The following is a 9,011-nucleotide window of genomic DNA, read 5'->3' on the forward strand; positions in this document are numbered from 1 at the left end:
AGATCTAACTCCACCATCCCAGCCCCTCGTAGACATTTGCACATGTCAGACTCTGCTTGAGAGGGGCGCAGCGGTGGGGGGTGTTCAGGACAGCACCCAGGTGTGCTCTGCTTGAGGGGCACAGCGGGGTGCAGCGGTGGGGGGTGTTCAGGACAGCACCCAGCTGTGTACACTTCACATAGATGCTGAGCTCCACACTTCAGTTTCAACAGTAGTTTATTGTATACAGAGAGCACAACTTTGAAAAGTAAACATACATCCATATACCTGAGTCTATGAATAGTGCAATACAGCTTTTTGGATGCAACAATTACAGTACAATTGTCAGAATCGGGGTGGATTTAAATATGCATATGGATCTAGTTACAAATGTTTTGAGTTGAGAGAGTCCCCCATTGACAAAGGACATCCCAAAATATCTTGGCAGATGTGCTTGGGACATTGAGAGTCAGAAAATATGTTCTGTCCAACATATTTTAAGCAAATGCTAGGATGTTTGTTAGCCAGAAAGATGTAAGTTTTAGCTGGGTTTTTACTTATTTATTTTTTCATCCAACAAAATGGTTGGCTATCCTATTCATCGATGCTACTAAATTGGAGAACAGCACGGTATTTTTCACTGACACAGACATCTCTGGTTTGTATCCCTTCCTTGAGGATTTTCAACACATTCTGATTTATAACACCACCGATTTAGCCAGGCCGTTGAACACAAACCTGAAACGCTGCATCCACACTTTTTATGAATGCAGTAGGAAAGCATTTGAAAGCGCTGTTGCCATGTCTACAAAACCAAGTTGTGTTTTTGTATGCACTTAAATGCAAAAAATGTGACCCAAATGTAAACTTATCAAACATGCAAGCACAGAGTAGCGGTAACTGGAACGACAGAAATATCTAACAATTGCTGAGGCTCTTGAGTAATAAATACAGCTCCACCACATTCTTGATTCATACAAGGTTGCACTATGCAGTACATATTGAAGTATTGGATGACAGCCCTGCCACCAAGTGCTCTAAAATTTAACTACACAGCCGCTAAACGAGAAACAAAAAATCTTATCTAAACCAGTTGTACATGTTGCATGTACCCAGTCACTTGTACAATAAGACACTACTTCTGGATCTTTCGCACATCGTGGAGTAACTTCAGGGCAGTGACGTTCTTGGGCTCGGTCTTCAGCAAAGCATTCAGATCTGCAACGCAAGCTTTGTAATCCTGCAGAAAAGAAGAAACACTCAGGCTTGCATCTTAACAGAGCTCTTCAAACAGTATCTAGAAAAAAATAGGTTAGGGAAGCAGTAATCTGAGGAAAAAAAAAAAAAAAAATCAATCCCAGCAGCCTGTCAGAATCCTCAGACTGGTTTCACAGACCACGCTGATACTGGGCTACGTAACACTACCTTAGGTAGGATAGTCTTGGATTAGAGCTGTGAAACCAGCCGGCAATGTGTTCCCCTCAGTTTGGTATGTTGCAATGACGGCTTCAATGTGCTGAACAGGTGTGATCAGGTATTTGACGGCTGTGGAGATCCTATACAGAGGGTTTCTACACCAATAGGTTTTATTTATGCAAGACGAATCAAACTTGGAGAGCTGAAAAGCGGAATGAAGCTTCTTACTTTGAGTTCCTTGTGCGCCTGAGCTCTCCGGTACAATGCCTTGACATTTCCAGGGTCCAGCTTCAGGGCTTCTGCGCTGTCTTTTTTTGCTTCCTGGTACTTTTTTAATGACAAATGACAAAGAGCTCTACAATAAGAGAGAAAAAGAAAGTTTTTTTCATTTTTACCATAAAACAAAAGCAACTTGAAATCATTGGAGAAAAACATCCCAAATATTTTTCATCTGTCGTGTGCGTGCATGTGTATGTGTGTGCGTGTGCGTGTGTGTTGACTCCAGACTGTGCAGCTTTTACTTTAATGCTATAGACTAGTTTAATTCCAGAAAGATTTACTTTAGATTTACTGTCCCTGCATCACTTCACATTCACCCATTGATGGAGTTTGTGTGTTTGAAGACTGTCCAGCAGATACACAACCTGAAGCATGGTTTGCTAGTTTTGCTTTGAAAAGAGCCTTACCGGTTCGTGTACGTCGTCACCTCTTTGGGGTTCAGTTCGATGCTTTCAGTGTATTTTTCCACAGCCGCTTTGTGCTCCCCTTTCTTCACAAATGCATTTCCTTCCTCCTTCAGTGCATGGGCACGCTTTACGGCTTCAGCGCTGGGAACTAAGGTCAGTAACATTACGGTCAGTAAAATACCCTTTGGCTCCTTCAACCACTAAGTAACTTTATCTTTCCTCCAACGTTAACATTTTGAAATACTAAAAGCATGTCTTTTTCTCAGTGTCTTCAGTGTTGAATGGATTGAGAGGGCTGCTTTGTATCATGAATATTGAAGTATTACATTGTGCATTTCATCTGTGATTGTCTCTTGCTGTTTTTGATTCAGTCGGTTTCCAGAAAGCCTCCTCCAGGCTGGTGCAGCGAGGTGGGAATCACTGAAACAAAGGCAGCGCTGGTACCCTCTATTCTTTAAAGGAATCATTCACTGCCTTCTCTTACCTCGATCCACTTTCGCTGTGGTGCCATTTTGCTGTGCTGTAGAGATGCGATCACCTTGTGCTTTTGCACCAGCTTCAGCCAATCTCTCTCGATCCGATAGAGATATCGTAGGGATAGGGGGAAGTTTCTCTCGCCAACTTGGACCATCTTGTTCCGTTAAAGCCTGTGTCATTCTGAAGAGCATTCAAATGTACGATTAAAAGCATACTACTTACAAAAGATGGAAGCGAGGAAAAAGATTGTGCTTTATAAATACACAAACACACAGTTGTAAGTAAACCGTACATTCCAAACCAAGCGGTAGCTCCAGTCGTTTTTACTGCATGTTTCTTACTGTTTATTTCTTTCCATGCACCTGCTTACAAAATGCTGTGTCTGACGTACGTGTTTTTTGCCACGTACTTTTACATTCCATGACCGAATTAACAGCGCTCTAGGCGTGTGCCGGGATTATAACCTGGGTAAACATCACTGGCTTGGCAGGAATCGATACTCTGGACTTCAACTGGAATGCAATCTCATTGATTCCTGCTCGGTGCACTTTCACCTGCAGTTCATATCGTGCGGGGCGGGGAGGGAACTAATCAAGCTCCAGCCTAATTAGAACACGAATGTAAAAAGCAGAATGCACTGGACAGAGTCTCAAAGTGTGGATGCATGAACGACGAGAGACATTTCAAATAGCCTGCTCCCATCTGTATTGCACTTGCCTGTTTGTGCCATCGTGAGCAGCTTTGATTGTACAGTCTAACTGCAAAACAGTCTTGTAGTCAACATAAGCCAGCCTGTATCTCTCCAGTGCTTCGTAAGCAGCTGCACGTCTCAGTAATGGCTTTACTCCGAAGGGAACCAATTCCAAAGAGCTGCGGCAGAAAGATAAAAAAAAAAAACAAGAGGTGAAGGGTTGAACATATTAGGAGTGTTTCTGGCCCACACTCTGCTAACAGTAACACATATGTAGCCTTGCCAGACCATGGCTACGTTCACCCTGATGTGTGTGAAGCTGTCGTGCTGGTTTTCCAGCTTGCGTGTCTACGTTTGCTAAGCCATTCCGCAGCTAATGAAGAATTGAATAAATAGAAACCAGATCATCCTTAAATCAGTGTGCCCCTGTGCCATCTTTCAATGACTGTGCGATGATCAAGCTGATCTTCAGACATGGTCACAGGAGGTGGGTCTGCAGGAGTTAAAAAGCCCTGTTTTGCAAACGCACAGCCCCTACGCAGGAACCCTGTTCTCTGCTGCATGTGGTCAGTCTCATTGAGCAGGACTAGTGGAAACCCCCTCCACTCTGAGCTGCACGGAGCCCTGGATTCTGTATGGATGTGTATACTTACGCAGTACAGTCCTTCACACAGTCAGTGCAGTTACCCTCTTTCAGGAAGCACGCTGCTCGGTTTGAAAGCAGGACACTCAGCTCCTCCGGGCTGTTCGTACCTGGAAAAGATTGAACAAAAACAACTAACTGCACAGGCATGAGGTGAGGTATAGAAAAGGGGCAGCAGGCTGATCCTTGAGGTGCCCCTGTGGAGTGTGACGAGGGAGAGAAGCAGGCTGATCCTTGAGGTGCCCCTGTGGAGTGTGACGAGGGAGAGAAGCAGGCTGATCCTTGAGGTGCCCCTGTGGAGTGTGACGAGGGAGAGAAGCAGGCTGATCCTTGAGGTGCCCCTGTGGAGTGTGACGAGGGAGAGAGCATACACAGCCAGCCAGCTGCATTGCACACAGTCCATACACTGAAGCGAGGAGCAGCTCTGGAATAAATACACTCACCCCTCAGTAACGTGTGCTGTAGCGAACACACACAGCAAATGATACTCACACTGCTGAAGAGAATCCACCGACAAGCACCAGGGGGGCTAAACATGTTGAGAAGGTGACATGTTTATATTAATTTGTTTAGAGGCGTTATGAAAAGTAAGAGCAATGCCAGGAGTTAAACATGCTTCTTTACACTGCAGCCTATGACTGTGTTTACTACATAAAAACATGAACAACAACAACACACACACAAAGAAGCAGCAATTACACAACAATACAAACTAACACGCAGGAGCACCTGGGCTATTTCAACAGAAGATAAAGGAATTAAAAAGCCATATGGGGTTTTTATATGAAGCGTGTTGCTATTATTATTATTATTAGTATTGTTAGGCCAATGGTACTGAAACGTTGTATTCACTGCAGTCAATTTGAGATCTAGCTACAGAATACAGGACTGCAACACCCTGACCTCAATACCAGTGCCTGTGGATACAACTTAACACAGGCACAGAGGGGGTAGTATGTGCGCTTTTAGTACAGAGTTCAACCAAAATGCAATGTCAGCCGACACGAACAGAACCGAGCAAGTCGTGAACAAAATAGTCTAGCAAGAGACACCTCGCTGACTCACACAGCAAATACCAAGCCGCGTACCACGCAGTTCTGGAAACTGCTTACATGAACTTCAATTACAATGAAACAACCGTGTAGACAGTCTGTAGAAACCGGACAAACTCACCTGATTTCTGCAGAAGGGTGACGGCCTGTGTGTAAAACGAGGCCGCCTCTCCGTACTGCCCGTTTTTAAAGCACTCGTTCCCGGATTGTTTCAGCACGGGTACTGAAGCCGGCTGACAGCGACGCTTCGCTGGCATCTTCGCAGTTGTTGTGTGGTGCTTAATTAAAAAAAAAGAAAAGACTGCCATTTTAATCTTTATTTGAATAAATGCAAGACACACACACACACACGCAGAATCAAATCATTTTAAAAGCAAATGCAAATAGAAAACCCGCTTACCCGTGTGTCGTCTTTAATGAAATGATACTGCACTCTCCACGATCAAGTATCACTGTCTGTTTACCGGTTTTCTGTCTCCGCTGTATTAAAGTGATCCCCGTTTTGCGTTTCCCGTTTTACCACCAGCCGGAGTGTTTAACATTTCTGCCCATGAAAGTTCATTGCAAGATATTTTTGTCTTGTATATTTTTCGCAGTTAATTGCTGGTGTTTCATTCGCATGCCCTCGAGCTCATGGCGTCTGGGGCGGTCTCTGGTTTATCTTCTTTTTAATCGTTTTAAGGTTGTGTTTCGGTTCTTAGTTTGCAGGACTCGCGTACTCGTTTCTATTTTAAACGCGCCCCCTCCACTGGCTCTTCTCTGAACTGCGCGCTCCCTGTTTTAATATCCCAGAGCCTCTCTGTGTACGCGCATTTTTGGAAAGTTCTGGAATTAAATGTGCAAGCCCATTTAACACAGAAACAGAATTGTTGATATCAAAAATGGAGGAGTACACGTTAAAAAAGGCTGGCCATTCGGTTGAGTTACAGTGCATTACAATGGTATTGTGCAAGGAAGTGTACATGTGGAAAAATATCATAAGGTGCTTGCTTGCACACACGGTAGATCCATTAATCCTCCATTCACAAGTTCAGCGCGTGGGGCACTGTGTGAGATTCTGTGCATGACATCATGTATTGCAGTACTATTTATGCATAATATAAAGTATTATGCATACAAATTTTATGCACAATATTTTATATTGAAAATTAAAAAAAAAAAAAAAAAAAAAAATTGAAAAGCAGATAAAATAGCTTTTCATTTTTTTAATTTAATTTTTTAATTTTAATTTTTATTTTTTTTCAGTTAATATGTAAAAAATATCCATTTAACCTGCATTATAATGAGCCCGCATTGTGTTTTCCTTTATGACGACTTAATTGTACAGTACTGCATTGACTTGTCCTTTTCCGGCCACCATACAGATTTGAATAGATTTTGCAGTTGCGCGTTTTACTCGTTTTCTTCAGTGGTTTGGCCCTCTGCGGTGACAGTAGTTTCAGTCTCAGTGTGAGCGAGTTCCTGTGAAGGTCGTGTATTCGATACGGTGAGTCAAAACGTTTCCGTTTGACATTGAAATTTGTAACTAATTAAGTGTTTGTTAGAAATAATGCTATCTTTGATACAAAATTAAAAGCACTGTAAATATCAGTTCATATGGAGCGTTTTCTAGAGGGACGGCCTGTGTACTCTGTGTGTCATTTGTGAAGGCCAACCTAAAGTTTCGGATTAAATTATCGTACGTGTCTGTGCGTCAAAACAGTGTATTCAAAATCGTAATCGCTCGATTCTTACTGACTTCTAATAGAAATATTAGCAGCATTTTAAAATGGACCGTTACACCACGATTGGTCGGTGGAGTTGCTGCAGTCTTTCCTGTGGTGCGTCGGGGTAACGGCATAGGGAAAGGGCATCTTGTTGTTGTGGTTAAGAACGAAGGGTTGACTTCATCATCTAAACATGCTATCACCGTCTGTCTTTCAAAACAACTTCTTGTGAAACCCGATTCAATGATTAGATATCTCTGTTTGAACGCTGTCTGTATTGCGTATGAAAAGCAGGAAGCCAGTATTTCCAGATGCTCTATAATAACAGTTGAAGTTGTTGTGTGTCTAAAAGCATTCACTTGACTTTTCACAGAAACACCTACGTTGTGAGTTTCGACAGCAGGCTGGACCAAGGTCACTTATCTGTTCCAAAATGCACGAACCCTCTCAAAAGAATTTACAATGGCAGTAACGTGCATGTGTAACAAACAGACACACAAACGTATAACAAGGAGGCAGTGGATAATGTAGCAGGTGTATTGGGAAGGGCCGTGTGAATAAATAAAGTGTAGGTGGTTTTGTTTCCTAGATAAGCCGCAATGTCTGCAGGAACACTGGCTAAACCCGCAATGCGCGGTCTACTCGGTAAACGTCTACGATTCCACCTGGCTGTTGCTTTCACGCTGTCTTTGGCTGCAGCAGCAGGATTTAAGGTACGGTAACCCCGTTTTTATACTAGCATAACACATGGAGCCTTGTTTACTAAATGATACAAATATTGGGAGTGGGGGGTGATGGGTCCCTGTGAAATATTTGTATTTGGGTAAATGACCACACACATCTCAGCCCCCTAAATAGGATCATGATTAAACATATGCAGCTTCACCCCTAGCACCTAAATCTGATCTGTAGAGATCACTTTCATCATAAGATCAGATGCTTCAGGGATTATAAACCATGAACAAAATGGGCATGTTCTTTTGCGACCAGTGTAGATTCTATTAAACTCACGTTTTCTGCGGTCGTGTCATGAATTCTTATTTGTGTGCTTCAGTTTTCAGTAACAGAACCCAGGAAACAGGCGTACGCTGAGTTCTACAAGAACTATGATGCCATGAAGGAGTTTGAAGCAATGAGGGAGGCTGGTGTGTTTCAGAGTGTGCGGCCCAAAGGCCAGTAAAGAACCATTTTAAAGTAAGTGATTATTATTATTATTATTATTATTATTATTATTATTATTATTGTGGTGCATGCACACACATCGTTTTCTGTAAGATTATGAAGAGGACCTGGAGAATATTCTGGTAGAATATCAAGCTTTAAAACAATAAGACAAAGGAACATTAAGAGGTTAATAAATGTGTCGTTTGAAACATTCCCATGTTTAAAATGACAGTAAACGTGCCTTTTAAGGGTCTCTGCTTGCATTGAAGCCTTGATTAGCAGTCATTACGATTACCATACTGATGCAGTCCAGCCACCAGGAATGAATGCCGTCTAATCAGGGTTTCTGTTGCTTGAAAGAACCACGCTTGTGTTTATGAAGACTATGATGAAAATGCGAGGGTGATGTTTTAACACACAGTGGATAAGCTTGAATATGGACAATCAAAGCATGCCTCCTGGGCTGGTGTGTACGCATGTGTTTTGTTTAATGTTCAGTTTCATTTCTTTTTGTGTTTCAGGTGGAGCCCTTTGTTGTTGATTCCTGGTTTAAATTTCCAGCACCTTCACAAAATCCAGTAAGAAAGACATGTGAAGTAGACATGACTTGACCCTGGCCGTGTATTTCAGATGTGCTCTGATAACATGTAATAAACTGTTTCCTCACCGAGTGTCGTGTTTGGGTTTCATTTCATGTGATTTACTTGGAAAGGTACAGAAATGAGCTTGATCGTAGTTTTGTTTCATGCAGTAAAACCAATGCATGCTAATCTTACTATTTCATGAAGCCTTTAACATAGCAAGCACTGGCAAAGCAGATAGAATAACAGAACACTTCAGGACTGTCTACAGGTGCACAATGAGATGCTGACACACGGCAAAGTCATGGAATTGGACATTCTGTCTTTCTATGTGAACATTGTTAAATGGTGCCACATTTAAATGCCTAAAAGCAGTGGATTTTTCAAGGTTTACAAATGGGTGATTAAATTAGGGTTATATAGCACCTGAATAAACATGCACATATTCACTTACATGTAGAAGGGTTACATATTATTTATATAACACAAATAAATTATTCTGGAAATAAATATTGTCTTGATCAAAATGAAATTGGTATTTTTTTGCCTATGCTATGGTTCACACAACACCCCCTGGATGTTAGGAGATACTAATGTTGATGAAATACTTGTTAAT

At 42.1% G+C, this 9,011-nt stretch overlaps 2 protein-coding genes across 3 annotated transcripts; one reads left to right on the plus strand and one right to left on the minus strand.

Annotated features, from left to right (window-relative positions):
* Window positions 1-198: 198 nt before the first annotated feature.
* Window positions 199-5,755, minus strand: LOC117408098 (mitochondrial import receptor subunit TOM34-like). Its single transcript, XM_034908130.2, has 8 exons — window positions 5,345-5,755; window positions 5,066-5,222; window positions 3,903-4,002; window positions 3,276-3,428; window positions 2,566-2,738; window positions 2,082-2,229; window positions 1,624-1,750; window positions 199-1,219 (listed from the first exon to the last, which is right to left on the minus strand). Exons 2-8 carry the CDS (start codon window positions 5,199-5,201, stop codon window positions 1,115-1,117), a joined length of 942 nt encoding a protein of 313 aa, XP_034764021.1. The 5' UTR covers window positions 5,202-5,222; window positions 5,345-5,755; the 3' UTR covers window positions 199-1,114.
* Window positions 5,756-6,288: 533 nt separating this feature from the next.
* Window positions 6,289-8,485, plus strand: LOC117964459 (cytochrome c oxidase subunit 6C-1-like). 2 transcript variants are annotated; one of them, XM_034907924.2, is made up of 4 exons: window positions 6,289-6,430; window positions 7,240-7,363; window positions 7,705-7,844; window positions 8,336-8,485. In XM_034907924.2, exons 2-3 carry the CDS (start codon window positions 7,250-7,252, stop codon window positions 7,828-7,830), a joined length of 240 nt encoding a protein of 79 aa, XP_034763815.1. In that variant the 5' UTR covers window positions 6,289-6,430; window positions 7,240-7,249; the 3' UTR covers window positions 7,831-7,844; window positions 8,336-8,485. The 2 variants fall into 2 exon arrangements, with proteins under 2 accessions (XP_034763815.1, XP_034763816.1); XM_034907925.2 differs by lacking the exon at window positions 6,289-6,430 and having other exon boundaries at window positions 7,223-7,363.
* The last annotated feature ends 526 nt before the right edge of the window (window positions 8,486-9,011 follow it).

The sequence above is a fragment of the Acipenser ruthenus genome, chromosome 18 (assembly GCF_902713425.1).
Source record: "Acipenser ruthenus chromosome 18, fAciRut3.2 maternal haplotype, whole genome shotgun sequence".
NCBI lineage: Eukaryota > Metazoa > Chordata > Actinopteri > Acipenseriformes > Acipenseridae > Acipenser > Acipenser ruthenus.